The sequence below is a fragment of the Muntiacus reevesi genome, chromosome 18, assembly GCF_963930625.1.
Source record: "Muntiacus reevesi chromosome 18, mMunRee1.1, whole genome shotgun sequence".
Lineage (NCBI taxonomy): Eukaryota > Metazoa > Chordata > Mammalia > Artiodactyla > Cervidae > Muntiacus > Muntiacus reevesi.
The window spans coordinates 28,807,341-28,826,950 of NC_089266.1; the positions used below are offsets into that span (position 1 = coordinate 28,807,341).

A 19,610-nucleotide genomic window follows, 5' to 3' on the forward strand; every position below is an offset into this window, starting at 1 on the left:
TCCAGTAGCTTTGTTTGTAGTGATGCTTCCTAAGGCCCACTTGACTTCGCATTCCAGGATGTCTGACTCTAGGTGAGTGATCACACCGTTGTGGTTATCCTGGTCATTAAGACCTTTTCTGTGCAGTTTCTTCTATGTGTTCTTGTCACCTCTTCTTAATGATGATTCTTAATGACGTCTATTAATTTAGATCCACAATCTTAAACATTATCAGACATCAATTTAATATTGAATATTTCCCAGTTCATGTGAACCTGAAAATCGTCAGTTTTCTTTAAATGGAGGCACTTTTTATTAAAATTAAGTAGCGCTATTTATAAATCCTATTCTAATAATATCTTTTAGAGGCAGAGACATCTTATATGTTATGATGTGTATACAGACATAAACTATAGAGGTCTCATGGCATTACCAGGTATTACAGTATAAGCTTACTGGTTAACAAACAGTTGGAATACCTTAAAGTTGCTTGTTTACATGATTAAGGCATACTATCTGTAAGATTTTGCTGAGGGAACATTCTCAGCAGTTGAGATTTAAAACTGCCACTTTTTTTTCTTGATTTCCCTGGTCGTGCTTGCTTAATTGGGCTTAGTCTCAGCTCCTTGAGGCCTGTTTTCTTATTCTGGTTTAGATATTTGCAAGACAAAACGCAGTAGGTTAGTTTTTTAAAAGATGGTTTTGTCGCCTAAAGTTAGTAAAATCAGTGGCATGATTTTTATCAAACTCAAATGTAATTTATGAAGTTCTAGGCATTTAGTTATAAGGCATTTAGTAAAGACCTTTCTGAGGTTATAAATTAAACCAAAGGAAAATCACTTAAAAAAAATTAACCCTTGCATGTTAGTTCCCAGTTTACTTATTTTGTATTACTCAGGTAACTATTAGTTTCCTCAGTATGTTTAGTTAATAATTCCTTAGTGGCAATCTATATGCCTTGTTATCCCACAGTATAATTAAATAAGAGCTTTAACTACCTTATATAAAACCCATTTAAATATACCAACTTAACATACATTTTTATCTACTCGATGGACTTCAGTTTGAGCAAGCTCCAGGAGTTGGTGATGGACAGGGAAGCCTGGCATGCTGCAGTTCTTGGGGTCACAAAGAGTTGGACAGGACTGGGCGACTGAACTGAACTGGTATTTACCTAAATTGTGCCAGCTTCCATACCTTTACCTTAAGTTTTCATCAGTATCCAGTCAACAAGTTTTTGTCTTAGGGGAGAGTTTAGAAGGCTTTTTCTTTTTGTTACCTGTCTATTTTACCTACTTTAATGTAAAAGGCTTTGGGTAAAAGGCATATATGTTTTATTTATCCCATTTTAAATAACCATCTAAAGAATTTTTTATTCAGTTGACGTAACTCCTTTTAAAAAGAAAAATTGTTTACCTCGTCGAAATAATAACTAGACCTCCCCGCCTCCGTTTTTTTGTTGATATTCTTAATTGCTTTTATTAGCATTTGTAGGGCTTCCCTGGTAGCTCAGCTAGTAAAAGAATCCATCTGCAATGCAGGAATGAGAGTGAAAGTGGCTCATTTGTGTCCAGCTCTTTAGGACCCCATGTCTCCCACATTGCAGCCTGATTATTTACCAACCAAACTATCAGAGAAGCACGCAATGCAGGAGACCCTGGTTCAATTCCTAGGTCAGGAAGATCTCCTGGAGAAGGAATAGGCTACCCACTCCAGTATTCTTGCCTAGAGAATCCCCATGGACAGAGGAGCCTGGCAGGCCATAGTCCATGGGGTCACAAAGATTCCAACATGACTGAGCGACCGACACGCTCTCTGGTCTGTCTATAAGGGAAGCATGGTTGCCCTGCAAAGTTGGTCACCAGATTGTGATTTGTGTGTGTGTGAAGCCAGCTTTTAATTTTTAACTGCGTATTAAAGAGTATTAAAGAGTCCCCTCAGTGGCTCAGCTGGTGAAGAAACGGCCTGCAATGTGAAAGACCTGGGTTTGATCCCTGGGTTAGGAAGATCCCCTGGAGAAGGGAAAGGCTATCCACTCCAGTATTCTGGCCTGGAGAATTCCATGGACTGTATAGTCTATGGGGTCACAAAGAGTCGGACACAACTGAGTGACTTTCACTTTTCAATATTTAGGATGGAATTTAATTTGTCCAGTTAACTAGGTACTTGCAAGTCTGAGCTCCATTCCTTATGTCTTTCTACAATTGAGCCACCCAAGCCCTGGGTATTTCTTGGTAAAAACTGAGCCTGCCCCCACCTGTGCGTTTCTCCTGGGTGGGAATTCTCTCAGGATCTTCCAACCAAGCTCCACCCAGTATCTAGACCCTGGGTGGGTATTTCCAGGTGTCTTCTCATCCCCATAGAATTGAGCATGCAAAATTTAGCATGGAAAGATGACAAACCTCTGGGCTCACTGAATTCATTCCTTTCATATGCACCTCAGCTGCCTGGGGCCAATCCTGTTTCCTTGCATCACCCCTCCCCCCAACAGTCATCATGGGGAGGTGGCAGCAAATGTGGTTTTGGGAGGCCTCATTCATATTCAGAGGCTAGAAATCGCTCATGGCTATGACATTTCTTGTTTATTGATACAAAAGGAGGTATTTTCATTTTGTTGCAGTAAGGGGGACCCCTTCCAGGGCCCGAAACTGGGCTCTTGTCTAACACTTGGAAATGAATTGTCTTAGTAGACACATGTGCTGACAAAGCAAAATATCTTATTGGGGAAGGGCACCGGGGTGGAGAGCAGGAGGCTAAGGGAGCCCAGGAGAACTGCTCTATCATGTGGCTCGCAGTCTGGGGTTTTATGGTAATGGGATTAGTTTCCGGGTTATTTTTGGCCAGTCGTTTTAATTCAGAGTCTTTCCTGGTGGCCCACGCATCGCTCAGCCAAGATGGATGCTAGTGAGAGGGATTCTGGGAAGTGGAGGGACACAAGGTGTCTCCTTTTGACCTTTCCCGGACTCTTCCGGTTGGTGGTGGCTTATTCGTTTCGAATGCTTTACCAGGATCTCCTGTCATAAAACAACTCATGCGAAAGGTTACTAAAGGGCCTGACCAGGGTGGGCGGTTTCAGTCAGTGTTCTTCCCCCAACAATTTCATAGAATAAAATTTCAAACAGCATTAAGAAGAAAATAAAGATCCCTTATAATCATAGCAAGAATTCTTATTTTTTGGTGTATGTCTTTCTAGGTTTGTTTTGCCCACTGCTGTTTACATTTTAGCAAGCAAGTTAGGGATCACACTGTACATATACTATTATACTTTTGAACCTGATTTTTAAAAAAAAATGTAGTATATGGGGAAAGCACCTTTTTTCTAGTTGAAAGGAGTCTTGTCAGAGCAAATTAATTTCTCTTGTAAATGTGATTTATCTTTTTCTCAGAAAATACAGTTCCTCAGTTTTAAAGCAACTTCATTATCAAATTCGTGTGCTTTCAATTGACATAGCTATCAAAACTTGTTTTCTAATTACTGAGGAAATGCCCTAACAAATTAAGTGAAAACAATATAGTTAGGAGCAGTCTAATTTTTTACAATACAGAGATTAAATAGAACACAGGCTGAAATGATACCAAAATCTATTTATCTCTGGCTGGTAGGCTTTATGAGGGATTTATATTTCATTTGTGCTTTTCTGAATATTTTTCTGTTAAAAATTACTTTCTAATATTACCTGAATAATATAAAAAGTCAAAGAATATTACAACTTAATTTAAAAACAACAATTTCAAAATAAATAAACATTTTCTTTGCCCCACTTGTTCCTAGTCATTTTCAACTCTTAACTAATTTCTTCTGATATTTTATTTCTAAATAACATAAAGTTATTATTTCTTAATTTAGTTTTAGAATCTAGTGGCTTGGAAGTGAAGGTTTATCACAGATGTGAGGTGTGCACACTATGAATACAATATAATCGCATTAACTGCTGAGCCAAGTAACAGGGCTATAAATTATAGTTTCTTCTGTGTACAACCTTTGTTTTCCTCTGAAGCCAGTAGGTAACTGGATTTGCTATGTGGTTTTGTTCTTGATTTTTTATTGGAAAATAATTACAATATTGTGCTGGTTTCTGCCGTCCATCAACATGAATCAGCCACAGGTGTACACATGTGTTGTCACCACCCCCCCCCCAACCTCCCTCCCACCTCTGTCACCTATTTTTTATGAATATGGCAAATTCTTCTAAATGGATTGCTTGCTTTACTCCAGATCCCTTTCCTCTCCGTCTCTTCTGGGGCTCTTGTGTGTGAGTGGAGGGAGTGGAGTAACCATGTGGATCCAGTCCAGGCGGGGTGACCCAGCCTTCCACTATTGAACTTAAGGCAGTGTTCAGAGTTGGCTCCTCAGGGTGGATTTTGCACTGACATTGCAGGTCAGTCAGCACATCTCAAGGTTGTTGGTGAATACTGCACGATTGCTTTAGAAAGAACTGTATTAATTTACATTTTCTGATTCTGTTAATGTATTTGCTTTGTGCCTTTGGTCAAATCTCTATTTTTAATCCTCAGAATGGGATTAAGAGTAATACTTTCTCTTGGGACTGTTAAAAGAACTGAACAAGTTAATGCACGTAAAGCACTTAGGGCAGTGTGTACTAATGCGTACTAGGTACTCAGAAAGTGTTCAGCGTTATCCTTTTAAAAATAATTTCAAAAAAAAAAAAAATAATTTCATTTATTTTCAACTGTGCTGGTTCTTTGTTGCTGCGCAGGCTTTTCTCTAGTTTCGGCAAGTGGGGGCTAGCTACTCTTCGTTGCAGTACACAGGTTTCTCATTGCAGTGGCTTCTCTTGTTGGGGAGCTTGGCTCTAGGCACGTGGACCCAATAGTTGCAGCTCCTGGGCTCTGGAGCACAGGCTTAATAGTTGTGGCAAATGAGCTTAGTTGCTCTGTGGCATGTGGGAGCCTCCCGGACCAGGGATTGAACCCACGTTACCCACATTGGCAGATGGACTCTACCACTTGATGGACTCTCAACCACTGAACCACTGGGGAAGTCCTCCCATTTGGTTTATCCCTTAATTTTCATGTGAATTTTGCATCATTTTGTCAGGTTCCCCAAGTGCTTTGAGACTGAACTTTAAGATACTGGTTTGGGAGATTGCTGTCTGAGTAAGTTAGCATTTGACTGCAAACAGCAAAAGAAATTCAACTACATTGAGTTAAATAGTGAGGACACTATAATGTGTCTGGCAGTTCAGCCAAGGGGGCTCTTCCCACCACCCCTTGCTGACATTCTCAGTGTGCTGGTGTTCTCCTCGCGCTTCCCTTGTGGATGAAAAGTGACTGTCAGGTCCCAGGAATGTCGCCCAGAAACAGCAGCGTCCGGAGGAAAAGGGAGACTCCTCGGATGTTTCTCTTAGAGGCCAGGTTGTCTCTGCTGGAATCTTCCCCCACCCCTGGGGATTTACCCTTACTCCCTTTGACTGAGGTGGGTCATGGGGCGTTTTAACCCAGTACTTGGCAAACCAAAGGGGATTACCATGATTGGCTAAACCTGGTCGGTTTAGCCATTCCTGACAGGGTTCAGAATCCCTCTTGAATCACGTGAGAGAGTGGCCCCTGACACGAACGAATGGCCTCCCTGCTGGCAGAATTCTCTCTGGACGCGTCCTCACACTCAGGGCCTCGGGCTGCTCTCTTCACAGGTGTGGTGCTGATCTGTCACATCTGATTCTCGGTGGACACCTTACTAAACTGTTTGGTTTTAGTGGATAGTCGCACTATTTTCAGATACAGAATTAACTATTTGGGAAGTCATAGTTCTGCTTCTGTGTCCTTACTCCCCGCCTTGTTAAACTTAGTTCATTGGCCATAGTCTCAGTGTTAAGTAACAGCGGTGCTGGACAACTTTGTCTTAAATCTAATTTGGTGTCAAACTGCTTGAGTAGATTTACTGTATCAGGCTTGCTAGTCAATTGTGCAGATAATATTTAATGCTGATATTTTATTTAGACATTTGCATTTATTTTCTCATGTGAGATCTGTAGTTGATTTCTCGAGCTTGTCATCACAGGATTGTATTAATGTGATAAAATGAGTTGACACGTTCTCTGTGTTTCCTGGAATAGGTGTGAGGCATTACATGGAGTGACTTAGTCCTTGAAAGTTGTAGGATCTGTGAAACCATCTGGGTCAGATCTCCTTTAGTTATTCTCTGGCACCCTTTTTCTTCCTTCTTTGGTTCCTTACACATTTAAGGTGGTTCTATTTTCTTGAGATGCTTTCAGTATCTGGGACAGTATCAATAACATAGCTTAAATAAATATCTGCTGAGTAAGTGAATGCATGGATGAAAGAATTTTATAATTTTTTTTCCTGTATTTTCCTGGAAGAAATTTTCTTAGGGATTATATTTATAAAGCATAGCTTAACAATATTCTGTTATTTATTCAAGATCATATTCCTTCCCCAGATTTTCATATTTTAAGTAAAACATTTCTGGAAAGTTGGAGTATTTCTGGTGGCATATTTGGTTTCATGAATGCTTTGAATTGAGCCAGGTTGGAATTCTGGCTTCTCCACTTAGAACAGCAGTGGGACCTTGTCCATAGAAATGGCAGGAAAGCCTTCCTCGTGGAGTTGTTGAGGGGGGTGAGATGCTCAAGCATTGTGGCCGGGGCTCATCGGGGACTATCAGAGAGTTTGTTAACCTGTCAATTAAGTGGTTTAGCTCTTCTGTGTTATGTTTACCCCTCTGAGTTACGAAGGACCTTCCTGACTATTTTATACGTGTTTCTTTTTAGTTTTTGTCAGTTTTGTTGACCTTGTCAAAGGGCCAACTTTTGGTTTCATTTTCTCTATAATTTTTTTTGTTTGTTTGTTTTCTACCTCATTTGTTTACACTCTAATGTTTTATAGCTCTTCTGCTTGCCATGGGTTTATTTTGCTCTTTTTCTAGTTTCTTAGGTAGAGGATTAGGTTGTTGATTTAAGATTTTTTTTTTTTAATTGCAGGATGATTGCTTTATAAGATGGTTTCTGCTGTACGTCAACGCTAATCAATCTCATATATATATACACACACCCCCTGAGTCTGCTTCCCAAGACCTTTTTTTTTTTTCCCCCCCAGTGGTTTTTGTCATACATTGATATGAATCAGCCATAGAGTTACACGTATTCCCCATCCCGATCCCCCCTCCCACCTCCCTCTGCACCCGATTCCTCTGGGTCTTCCCAGTGCACCAGGCCCGAGCACTTGACTCATGCATCCCACCTGGGCTGGTGATCTGTTTCACCATAGATAATATACATGCTGTTCTTTCGAAACATCCCACCCTCACCTTCTCCCACAGAGTTCAAAAGTCTGTTCTGTACTTCTGTGTCTCTTTTTCTGTTTTGCATATAGGGTTATCGTTACCATCTTTCTAAATTCCATATATATGTGTTAGTATACTGTAATGTTCTTTATCTTTCTGGCTTACTTCACTCTGTATAATGGGCTCCAGTTTCATCCATCTCATTAGAACTGATTCAAATGAATTCTTTTTAACGGCTGAGTAGTATTCCATGGTGTATACGTAACATACCACAGCTTCCTTATCCATTCGTCTGCTGATGGGCATCTAGGTTGCTTCCATGTCCTGGCTATTATAAACAGTGCTGCGATGAACATTGGGCTGCACGTGTCTCTTTCAGATCTGGTTTCCTCGGTGTGTATGCCCAGAAGTGGTATTGCTGGGTTATATGGCAGTTCTATTTCCAGTTTTTTAAGAAATCTCCACACTGTTTTCCATAGTGGCTGTACTAGTTTTCATTCCCACCAATAGTGTAGAGGGTTGCCTTTTCTCCACACCCTCTCCAGCATTTATTGCTTGTAGACTTTTGGATAGCAGCCATCCTGACTGGCGTGTAATGGTACCTCATTGTGGTTTTGATTTGCATTTCTCTGATAATGGGTGATGTTGAGCATCTTTTCATGTGTTTGTTAGCCATCTGTATGTCTTCTTTGGAGAAATGTCTGTTTAGTTTTTTGGCCCATTTTTTGATTGGGTCATTTATTTTTCTGGAATTGAGCTTCAGGAGTTGCTTGTATATTTTTGAGATTAATCCTTTGTCTGTTTCCTCATTTGCTATTATTTTCTCCCAATCTGAGGGCTGTCTTTTCACCTTACTTATAGTTTCCTTTGTTGTGCAAAAGCTTTTAAGTTTCATTAGGTCCCATTTGTTTATTTTGCTTTTATTTCCAATATTCTGGAAGGTGGGTCATAGAAGATCTTGCTGTGATTTATGTTGGAAAGTGTTTTGCCTATGTTCTCCTCTAGGAGTTTTAAAGTTTCTGGTCTTACATTTAGATCTTTAATCCATTTTGAGTTTATTTTTGTGTATGGTGTTAGAAAGTGTTCTAGTTTCATTCTTTTACAAGTGGTTGACCAGTTTTCCCAGCACCACTTGTTAAAGAGGTTGTCTTTTTTCCATTGTATATCCTTGCCTCCTTTGTCAAAGATAAGGTGTCCATAGGTTCGTGGATTTATCTCTGGGCTTTCTATTCTGTTCCGTTGATCTATATTTCTGTCTTTGTGCCAGTACCATACTGTCTTGATGACTGTGACTTTGTAGTAGAGTCTGAAGTCAGGCAGATTGATTCCCCCAGTTCCATTCTTCCTTCTCAAGATTACTTTGGCTATTCGAGGTTTTTTGTATTTCCATACAAATTGTGAAATTATTTGTTCTAGTTCTGTGAAAAATACCGTTGGTAGCTTGATAGGGATTGCATTGAATCTATAGATTGCTTTGGGTAGAATAGCCATTTTGACAATATTGATTCTTCCAATCCATGAACACGGTATGTTTCTCCATCTGTTTGTGTCCTCTTTGATTTCTTTCATCAGTGTTTTATAGTTTTCTATCTATAGGCCAAGACCTTTATTTTTTATTTATTTTTTTAGGACCTTTCTTTTTTAATGTAGCCATTTACAACTAGAAATGTTCCTCTATTATGTTAGCTGCATCCCATGAATTTTGGTGTGTTGTGTTTTTATTTTCATGTATCTCAAAATATTTTCTAACTTTTCTTGTGATTTCTTCTTAGATCTTTTGGATATTTTGGAGAGTGTTGACTAATCTCCATGTATTTGTGAATTTCCGAAATTTACTTCTGTTTTTTAGGTTTGTTCTATTATGATCTGAAAACATGCTTTGTATGATTTCAGTCCTTTTACATTTTATCTAGATTTGTTTCATGGCCTAGTACGTGGTTTATCCAGGCTTCCCTGGTGGCTCAGTAGTAAAGAATTCTGCTAATGCAGGAGACATGGAAGACAAGAGTTTGTTGATTCCTGGGTTGGGAAGATCCCTTGAAGAAGGGAATGGCAATCCACTCCAGTATTCTTACCTGGAGAATCCCATGGACAGAAGAGTTCATGGGGTTGCAAAGAGTCCGACATGACTGAGCAGCTAAACAGCATGGTTTATCTGGGAGTGTTGGATGTGCATTTGGGAGGAGGCGTACTCGGTAGATGTGTGTCAGGTTTAGTTAGTTTATGGTGGTGTTCAGGCTTCTGTACCCTTGCTGACATTTTGTAGTTGTAGACAATATTTATGTTTTTGTGGGGTTTTTTTCCTTTATATATCTATGCTGTTTAGAGTCCCAGATTGTATATATATACACACACACACACACACACAGCTTCATTATGAATTATCCTTTTCATCAGAAAAGCCATTCTTTTTTTGTCCTACTTAAGGTATTTGTCACAAATTTTAGTTTTACATTGTTGACTATATCTTACTGTTAAAATTTGAGGGACTGCCCTGGTGGTTCAGTGGCTAAGGGTTTGCACCCCCAATGCAGAGGGCCCGGGTTCAATCACTGGTCAGGGAACTAGATCCCACATGCCACAACAAAGATCCAGTGCAGCAAAATAAGTAAAAATAAATATTAAAAAAAATAAAAATTTGAGTCGTTTTGTTTTCAGTGTGTTTGGCGGGTTTTTTTGGCTGTACTGGGTCTTCCTTGCTTCGGGGTCATTTCTCTAGTTGCAAGGCGTGGCCTTCTCATTGTGGTGGCTTCTCTTGTGGAGCACTGGTTCCAGGTGCGAGGGGTCAGTGGTTGCAACTCATGGGCTTTAGAGCGAGGGCTCAGTGGTTGTGACCCGTGGACTTGGTTGCCTGTGGCGTGTGGGATCTTTCTGGACTATGGATCGAACCCATGTTCCCTGAATTGGCAGCCCAGTTCTTAACCACCAGATCACCAGGGTTTCCCTCGGTGTGTCTTTGTAGAAAGCTGTGTTTGGATCTTTTTTTTTAACGTAATCTGCATATTGTTGCCTTGTGATAATAAAACCTACTTAAATCTAGAATTGAAAGTGATATTTGGTCTAAATTTTTGCATTAAAAGCTTTCCATTTTTGTTATTTCTTGTGTTTTCAAGTCCCTCTTAAAGGGTTGTTTTCGTCACTAAACCTTCTTTTATATTTTGGAAGGAAGGCACATAATATGGTCTCAGTTCTGTTAACAGCAACCTAAAAATTTCTTCAAAATGTATTTGACTCAGAAAAAAATTTTTTATATTCAGTTTCCAGTGTAAGATGAGATGACTACAGTGTAATAAAATTCTGCTACTTTTCCCTAGTTGTTCTCTGCTATCTGGAATTTTGCATCTCCTGGGATTTTTCTTCAGAGAATGAGGAAGCCAATTTATTCACCTCCTTTTGTAAATAACCTGTTTTCTCCTGCCTGGTTACTTTGTAGGCATTGGAAGCTCTTTAGCATAAGGTTAGGGGTTGGTCTCTCTGCATTCTGCCTGGTCTTTGGTGAACCTTTTTGGGTTTTTAGGCCGTGCTGAGTCTCATTGCTGCCTGTAGGCTCGACTAGCAGCTGTGGGCTGCTCACTGGCTGAGCCCCTGCTCACTCCGGCCAGGGGCTACTCACTGGCTGCGGTGCTCAGGCTTCTCTTGCACATGGGCTCTAAGTTGCCTCGAGGCATGTGGGATCTTAGTTCCCAGACCAGGGATGGAACTTGGATCCCCTGCATCGGCAGGTGGATTCCTATCTGCTGGACCACCAGGGTAGTCCCGGCCTCCCTCTTTTCTCTGTTCTATAGTATAAATATATTGTCTCCTCTGTTTTCTTGTCTGTGTTTTGGAAATTTTTTCATTGTGTATTCTGTATTACTGACTTACCCAGAAAAGTCAGTATTGTACTTTTCTTCCTCTTCTTAAAGATTTTAAGCAAAAATAGTGGAAACTTTTAATAGATACCTGTATGCTTTCCTCTTAGCTTTGGCAAGTATTAAGTATTGGGTTGGCCAAAAAGTTCGTTTGGGTTTTTCATACCATCTTACAGAAAAACCTGAACAAACTTTTAAGCCAACCCAATATTTTACCATATGTGCTTCAGATGATGGTTTGGGGGACTGGGCAGAGTTTAAACCCCTTGGTACTCCTGCTTGATGTAACTGTAATCCTAAATTTGGTTTTGGTGTTTATGATTCTTCTGCCTGTCTATTTTACTTGTATACATCAGTAAACTATGGGACTAAAATGTTTTTGAACTTTATATGAACAGTGTCTTACTGTACATTGTTTCTGCAGTTTATTTCTTCACTCATCATATTGCTGAACTTTATCCACGTTGATCCTTAAAATATATTATTTTATGCACAAAGGCCCTATTTGCTTGTCACCCTGCATGTCTGTTCAGAAGAGGTGACTTCCTGTGATTAGTCCCGGGGCGGGGGAGTGGGGGTGGGGTTCGGCTTTTTTCCATCCTCCAGAGGAGAGATGCAGGCTAGTGGAGGCCCTGTTACTCTGCCGTGGGCATGTACTCACTTCGCCCATTGGTGGACATGGAGGTCCTGCCTCTCTCTCTGTGGGAGTAATGCTGGGACCTGTGTGTCTGCACACGCCAGGCTGTTCCTCAGGGACGTATGGAGGAGTGGGACTGCTGGCCTGCACACACTGCTGCTGCTGCTAAGTCGCTTCAGTCGTGTCCGACTCTGTGCGACCCCATAGACGGCAGCCCCCCAGGCTCCGCCGTCCCTGGGATTCTCCAGGCAAGAACACTGGAGTGGGTTGCCATTTCCTTCTCCAGTGCATGAAAGTGAAAAGTGAAAGTGAAGTCGCTCAGTCGTGTCCCACTCTTAGCGACCCCATGGACTGCAGCCCACCAGGCTCCTCCGTCCATGGGATTTTCCGGGCAAGAGTCCTGGAGTGGGGTGCCGTCGCCTTCTCCGCTGCACACACGAGACGTTACCAGATGCGTATCAGTGTGCTTTTACCACTTTATGTTTTCATTGGCAATGTGTTGGCATTCTAATTGCGCTATATTTCATTTAAAATTTTTTCCCTTATTTTTTGAAGGGTGTTTTCTTTCTCAATGATTTGTAAATAGTTCTTAATGTATAGCATCCTTTTTTTTTTTTTTTTTGAGCATCTACTTTGTTGGTTCCATTCTCTCTTTGTGGTCTTGTCTTTTCCCTTTAGGGTATTTGACAGATTGCAGGATCTTTTGGTATTTCCCTTTATGGTTTGTGCTTTCTGAGTCTTGTTTAATAAAATCCTTCAGTTTCTACGGTCAGGAAAATAGTCTCTTCTAAAGACTTGGCTTCCACCTGGCACCATCTGGAGATAGTTTGGTTGTTACAGCTGAGGTCGGAGGGGAGGTGGACATCTAATAGGCATCTAACTAAATCTAAGTTAAACACTCTAATTCACAGAAATTATCTGTCAAAATATCAATAGCCAAAAGTGACGCTGTTTGGAAACCATGATCTCCACACATCGCTTGTGACAGTGGTTAGGTGTCCAGATACCTGCAAAATGATTGAAAAATTAGAGAATACCAGTGTTAGGATGTTAAAACCTGTGTGTCATGATGGGGTCGTGTGTGCAGACCTCAGAGGTAAATTTTGCCATTTTTATTTTTTCCTAATGGAGCTTCATAATAATTCTTTGATAACTCCATGCAACCAGGAATCAACAACAATCCAGAGGAAACCACTTACATGCTAATAATCCACAAGTAAATAAGTACTTGGTTCTTTTCCACTGAGTGTTCAGTTACCTGGAATTTGTTTTTACTGTGGTGTGAGGTTATGTTTTCCTCCCCCAGACTGGGTTTTAATTCAGGACCATTTTAGTAGTGAGTCCCTTTCTCACTGGTGTGTAATGACACCTCTGTGTTGAGCTTCCAGAGATTCACGTCCTGCTGCTGTGACTTCTGTAGGTAAAATTAATGTTTGGTGTCATCATACTTCCCATGTTTAATTCATACCTTCTTATTTCTCTTCCGTTCATTCAACCAGTCAGGAAACACTGGGATGCACATTATTAGATACAGCTGTAAGTAACACCTGGTCGGTGCTGCCTCCGTTTCTAGTGGAGGAAAAACATAGCAAACATCCACTGAAGTGGTTGCATATCTGAGGATGGCTAAAGAGTGGGGGTGTAAACTGAGGGATGAGGACTAGAGGGGCTGGCGCACGGCTCATAGGTGGAGCCCCTGACCTCTGAGGACGAGTTCCAGCCGGGGTCACTCAGTTATCTTCAGGGGAGGCTTTCTCTGATTCCCACCTGAGCTGTGTCTGCATGCTTACATACTCGGGGATACAGACTCTTCAGCAACTTTGAGAAATTAGTCTCCAGGCTAGCTTTGTTTTTCCAGGCTCTCAGGTCCAAGCCTTGAAGGGATGGCTCACATTTAGACATCAAATCGAGCATGGTGGGGTAGGGTGGGGGTGTCAGTGATGGGTTTCCATGTGGTCCCTGTCCCTCTGTAGCCTCTGGGGTCATCCTGGCTTTATAGGGAGTTAAGATCTACTTCTGTGTTCTGTGTGAGATGAAGAACCCAGTTCTGGATTCAGAGACACTCAAGCCACCACACGACCAGCCAGAACTGGGCCCTGCTTCATGCTCTCCCCTTTGGGTTTTAGCTCCTTCGTAATTGCTGGCCCTCAGGATTTCCTTCTCTCAGGAGCTCAGCTGTGCAGGTAAAAAGATATGTATTATGATTTATCTAATATTTGAAGCAGAAGGGTTTTCGGGTTTATCTGTCATGTTACTGGAACCAAAACTCCTTCCACTGGTACCATTAGTGGTCTTGGAAAGTGCCAAGGTAGTCAGTCAGTCAGGTGATGAGATGCAGCCTGGCAGAAGGTTGAGGGCGTTCCTGGAGCATGAGCAGCAAGTTAGCTTCAAAGACCCTGTAGCTTCTCCCAGATTATTATTGCTGAGGGTGAGGGAGCTAGCTGGGTGCCTGTGCTCGAGTTCTCCCAAATCAAATGCTCTTCTTCTCACTGATGGAGAATCTGCATTTATGCAAGCCTGATTTGGTACACAGATACATTAAGTATACAGAGTCATTCTAAGCATTCCTGGAATAAAAGCTGCTTGGTGCATTTATCCTTAATGGATTTGAAAATTCAGTTTACTTGTATTTTGACTATAAAGATTTCTGTGGTAAATCTTTTTCATAGACTGATTATAGCTTACCTCATATTTTTCTCCTAGGAATGATTTGTGATCAAGTATTATTTATAATTAAAATCTGAAGAGATAAATACACTTTCCTCCCCTCAGATTTAAATAGCCCTTTGGGAGGAGTGGTTTCTCAGCTGTCAGTAGGTTTCTTTGGTGTATGACTTCTAGTGGTGTTTGTTTATGTTGGTATTTCAAAGAAGCATGTTTTAATTATTATTAGAAAAAGGAACTCTGGTACCTTACTGAGTGCTGGTGGTCTTGCTAGGCAGTCTTTGTTTCTCCTTTGGTCCTATATTTAGAGATGTATGTTTAAAACCTTCTATGTTACTATGATTAGAATGTACTGTGAATTTAAAAATGTATTTTCTTAATAATGAAATATTAACAGCTACAATTTACCTCATCATTTAATTCCTTCTAAAAAGCTTTACTATCTTTCCTGCTATTCTAGTTTAATTACCATTACTGGTATCAGGGGTAATAATTTTCAACTAGAATTACTTGTCACTTTATTCTTGTACTTTTGAGTTATAGTATTGAACATATATTCTAATTTTAAAGTATACAAGAGTATACTTTTTTTAATGTAGAAGTATTTAGAGAATTAGCACACGTTCCAGTAATGAGTCAGCAGTCATTTTTTAAACAGTTTTCAGAATTGGAATAATGTACGCATTATTTTGTGATAGTTTTGGTATATGGTTAACATCTTTGCCTTGTTCTCCAGGAATGCAGATTTTAAGTGTCTGTAGGTATTGTGAATCTTCCAGTCTCCTTGGGCCTGTGTCAGTACCTGGGGAGGGCACAGAGCTTCTCTGCCTGGGCCTTTCTCCATGCTGTTACCTCCCAATAGTGTGGATCTTAAATTGCTGATTTTACAAGCTTTTTGCTTAGCATTTAAAGAGTGCTTCTAGTAAGATCTATTTTTATTGTTTCAGCATTTCCTTTTAATACAGAAAAATAATATTTATTTGGTGCCATTTTTTTTTTTACATTTGGTGCAATTTTATGTTTTACTTTTTTATATTGGTTATATTTATCCATAAATTTTTTTAATATTTTTTTTTAAATTTATTCATTTATTTGGCTGTACCAGGTCTTAGTTGCAGCATGTGGGATCTAGGTCCCTGACCAGGGATCGAACCTGGGCTCCCTGCATTGGGAGCTCAGAGTTTTAACCACTGGGCCAGCAGGGAAGTCCCTATCCATAAATTTATATGTGCTTTCTGTTTAAAGATAATTTAAAATTTGTAAGGTGATCTATTTAAAACTATTCCTAATTTGGTTTTAAAATGATCATCATTTACCTTTTATATATAACTAGGTTAGAGTAAGAACTTTGGATTTTTACTAGAAGAAAAGTTTTATTTCACTTTTACTGTCTGAGATTATTTTTATAGATACTTTATTTGCATTGTTTTATTTAAACTATCCCCTCAGTAACTGATCATATAGTTATTTGGCAACATTGTCATCTTTAAAGTCTATACACCATTTAAACTTGGAAGATAAGGAAGGAGTTGTATTCAGTGTGGCAATCCCTTTGTTGGTAAACAGACCCGTCTGAACCCCTTCACGTGGGCGTCCAGTAATCGTGCTCCATGAGGTTAGCCGAGGGAACCTCTGAGTCCTTCGTGTGAACATTCCCCTCCGCTGAGCTGTCTGCAGTGTGTCCTTTCCGCCGGTTCACCACCACTTATGTGCTGTTTGTGTCGTGGCTCCAAGGCCTGTTACTTGGCCGACTGCTGTTAGCTGCTGGTCCCCAGCCCTGCTGTCTGGCTCTTCTTTTTCAGACATGGTACGTTGGAAGCTACCATACACTGCAGCCTTTATTACTGTTCTTCAAAAAATAGATTAGCTGTTTTTTTAATTGGGTTGTGACTCTCCATCCCAGGATTCTGAGTATTCTCTGGTTCTTTTCTGTAGTGCTGTTTTCATACCAGAAAATTTTATTGGCCCTAGGCTTTTTGTTGTCATTCTAGTTTATCTTCGCCTGGTTCATGCTAGGTAATATTAGTTTCAAACTAAAAATAATACTGTTTTAATCTATTTGTGGACTTTGTCTTAAAAGGTATGGAAAGGTTCATTACTTATGTTACAGTAACTGTGACTTATAAGAAATATATATTTGGTTGATGAAATACCTATTTCAGATGATGAAAATGTCTCATACATTGGTCTTTGTTCATCATAGGTCCTGCCTCAGAACTCCCCAGATGCTTCAAATTTCCTAAGTGTGGAGTGATTTAGTGATTTAGCTTATTGTTAAAGCATAGGGGCTGGTTGCCCGTGGAGGCAACCATGTGGTTGGAGGGATGGAGCCTTCAGTCTCACCCCTGACTGGGGTGGAAGGTGACTCAGTTCCGAGTGCTTTAATAAAGACGCCACCATCAACACCCCAGAGGGTGGGGCTTGGGGCTCTTCTGGAGGGCACAGGGACAGTGGCACCTGGACAGGGCGGGATGCCCCTCCCCCACACCTCACCTGTTCCTGAGTTGAACCCTTATAGAAACAGGTGATCTGTGAGCCACCCTAGCAAACTGATTGAACCTGAGGGGAGGAGTCCCGGGAACCTCTGATCTCCAGGTGACACCCTGGACTGGTGTCTGGAGTGGGGTGGGGGGTTACCTGGGGACTGTCTGGGTAGGTGGTGTAAGGGGAGTTGAATTCTTAGATACACCTATTTGTTGGTTTGGTGAATCCCCCCTTCTCAACACTCACTGGTCCAAGAACCAGTGTAGATGTTAATCACCTTGTGTTAAAGTATAGGTCAAGAGGACTTGTTTAGTGACAGTGTTCAGGGCGCTTGGCCCCGTCTCTGCCCCCACTTCTGGTTGTGCTCATTGCACCCAGAACTGCTCGCGTTTCCTTCTCAGCGGACGACAAGGCCAACACACGGCTCCTTCTGGGCATGTGTCTGGACACCTACGCACGCTACCTGCTCTTCTCCCAGCAGCCATCTCAGGCACAGCGGATGTATGAAAAAGCTCTGCGGATTTCTGAGGAAATACTCGGAGAAAGACACCCACAGGTAAAAGGGGGGGAGGGGCGCGTCTAAAAACAGCAGGTGTTTTAAGATGAAGGTTTCAGAATCCAGAATAGGAAATACAGACAGACCCTCAGCACAGGGCCCTGCTGCATCCACTCCCCCCACCCTCCGTTCTAGGAAGGGTCTGAGGCTGCCAGGGAGGTACTAGGTCTGCCCAGAGGTGACCGTGAGTACTGGTTTGCCATAGGATGCATCACATCCTGTCACTACTTTTTGCTATGTTTATTTGCTGCTGCTTTTTTGACAATAAGTAATATTCATCCTGCTACCTAGTTTCCAGGTTTGTATTATTTTCCAGAGGGTCCGACTGCTGCTGTGCAGTGCAGATGATAAATGCACCTGACCCCAAGGGGCACTGCTCGGAAAGACAGCCTTTCAGGGCATCCACAGAGCACCAGACACTAGGGCTGTGGAAAGTGAAGAGTTGCTCAGTCGTGTCTGACTCTTTGCAACCCCATGGACAAGTCCATGGCATTCTCCAGGCCAGAATACTGGAGTGGGTAGCCGTTCCCTTCTCTGAGGGATCTTCCCACCCAGGGATTGAATCCAGGTCTCCTGCACTACGGGCAGATTCTTTACCAGCTGAGCCACCAGGGAAGCCCAAGAATACTAGAGTGGGTAGCTGTTCCCTTCTCCAGCAAATCTTCGCTTGCAAGCAGCAGCTGTTTTCTCCCATGTAGACCATCGTGCTGCTGAATGACCTGGCCACTACCCTGGACACACAGGGCCGCACTGACGAGGCCTGTGTTCACGCACAGAGGGCGTCAGACCTGGCGAGGCAGGTGGGACACCCTGAACTGCACGTGCTGCTCGGCAACCTGGCTGCAGTCCTGATGCACAGAGGTGTGGGCGCGGGGCGCCCCTCGGTGGGTCGGGGACCTGGGTGGTGGGCTGAGGGCAGGCAGTGAGGCCGTGGTCCCTTGTTTCTGGAGTGCTCCGCAGGCTCCTCCTTGTTGGCATGTGGAGAGCTCGATGTGCCCTCAGGAAGCTCTGCCCTCTGCTCAGAAACCTGCAGGGACAGGTCCCTTACCCAAACTTCCATCAGGGAAGGGCTCCCTGAGGTCCGGGCGTCCCAGGGTCATAACTTGACTCACACCGTGAACTAGCGCTGTCCCGTCACACGTGCTTTCTCTTCAGAATGTTTTAGAATCACGATGAAACATGCATTTTCTCCCTTCTCTTGGGCTGTTCCAGAACTGTACGCACAAGCAGAAGAGACCTATAGGGAAGCACTGAGGCAAGCGGAACTGAAGAGAGACGAGGCTTCTGTGCAGCACATCAGGGAAGAGCTGGCCGAGCTGGCAAGAAAAAGCAGACCTTTGTCATGACTGATACCTCTATTCCAGTCCTGGCGGCCCCCAATCAGTGGCTTAAATCCTCTGTCCGTGACATGCACGTCCCCTCAACTAAGCCTTGGTGGAGGACAAGCTGTGCTCACTGTTTTGCACACCCCCTCCTCCCCTGACTGACTGTTTCTCAGGACTGCTGTCCGGCGGTGTTCTGTTCTAACGGATGGTTGGGGAGGTGCTGAACCGTGCCAGATTGAGGGACCAGCGTTCATCTGGGGTGGGGGCATTTCTACTATAAGGTTTTGGTTCATTGATTGGCTGTTATGTCTTATTTTATCAAGACCTGGCAGACCAGAGCTACCAGTCTCATGATGGTGAGTTGCTTTCTCTCATTCTCTGTCTCGTGAAGACCACTGTGGGATTTAATGCATAGAAGAGTAGTATCTTGGTTGCCACAAAGCATCAGATGTGAAGCTTTGAAGTGGGAATCGGGCACTTGGAAGTAGTAGCGTGTCCTTTAGATTATATAAAAGTGGACTAAGTGAACTGTTTTTGTACCTATCTGGTTGTAGACCACTATGAAAAAAGGAGGAAAAGGAAAGACAATTCCTACGACTCTCCCCTCTGAGCATGCACCCCTCTGGACCCAGTCACAGGTCAGAGTTATCTGAGGGCTGCTCAGAGGGGAGCCCTGGGGGTGTCGTACTGACAGTAATGGGGCCATAGAGGAAGCACTGCCTGGACCCCAGCCCTAGCTCTTGGAGTTTTGGTTCCTAGTCTCCCCGTGGGGGTCTTTGGACTCTTTCAGCCCCAAGAGAAGGTCAGTGGCCTAACCTGAATGGTGTGTCTGAGCGTTGTCCCTGCCTCG

The 19,610-nt window shown here is 42.3% G+C and overlaps 1 protein-coding gene across 4 annotated transcripts in view; it reads left to right on the forward strand.

The window, feature by feature from the left end:
• Positions 1 to 19,288, forward strand: part of TTC19 (tetratricopeptide repeat domain 19) — a 29,167-nt gene extending 9,879 nt beyond the window's left edge. For 3 of the 4 annotated variants that reach the window (XM_065909125.1, XM_065909126.1, XM_065909128.1), the window contains 3 exons: positions 17,281 to 17,435; positions 18,134 to 18,296; positions 18,648 to 19,288. In XM_065909125.1, coding sequence (XP_065765197.1) covers positions 17,281 to 17,435; positions 18,134 to 18,296; positions 18,648 to 18,781 — 452 coding nt within the window. In that variant the 3' untranslated portion in view covers positions 18,782 to 19,288. The remainder of the gene's footprint in view (positions 1 to 17,280; positions 17,436 to 18,133; positions 18,297 to 18,647) is intronic. The other variant, XM_065909127.1, reaches the window with a different exon arrangement.
• The last annotated feature ends 322 nt before the right edge of the window (positions 19,289 to 19,610 follow it).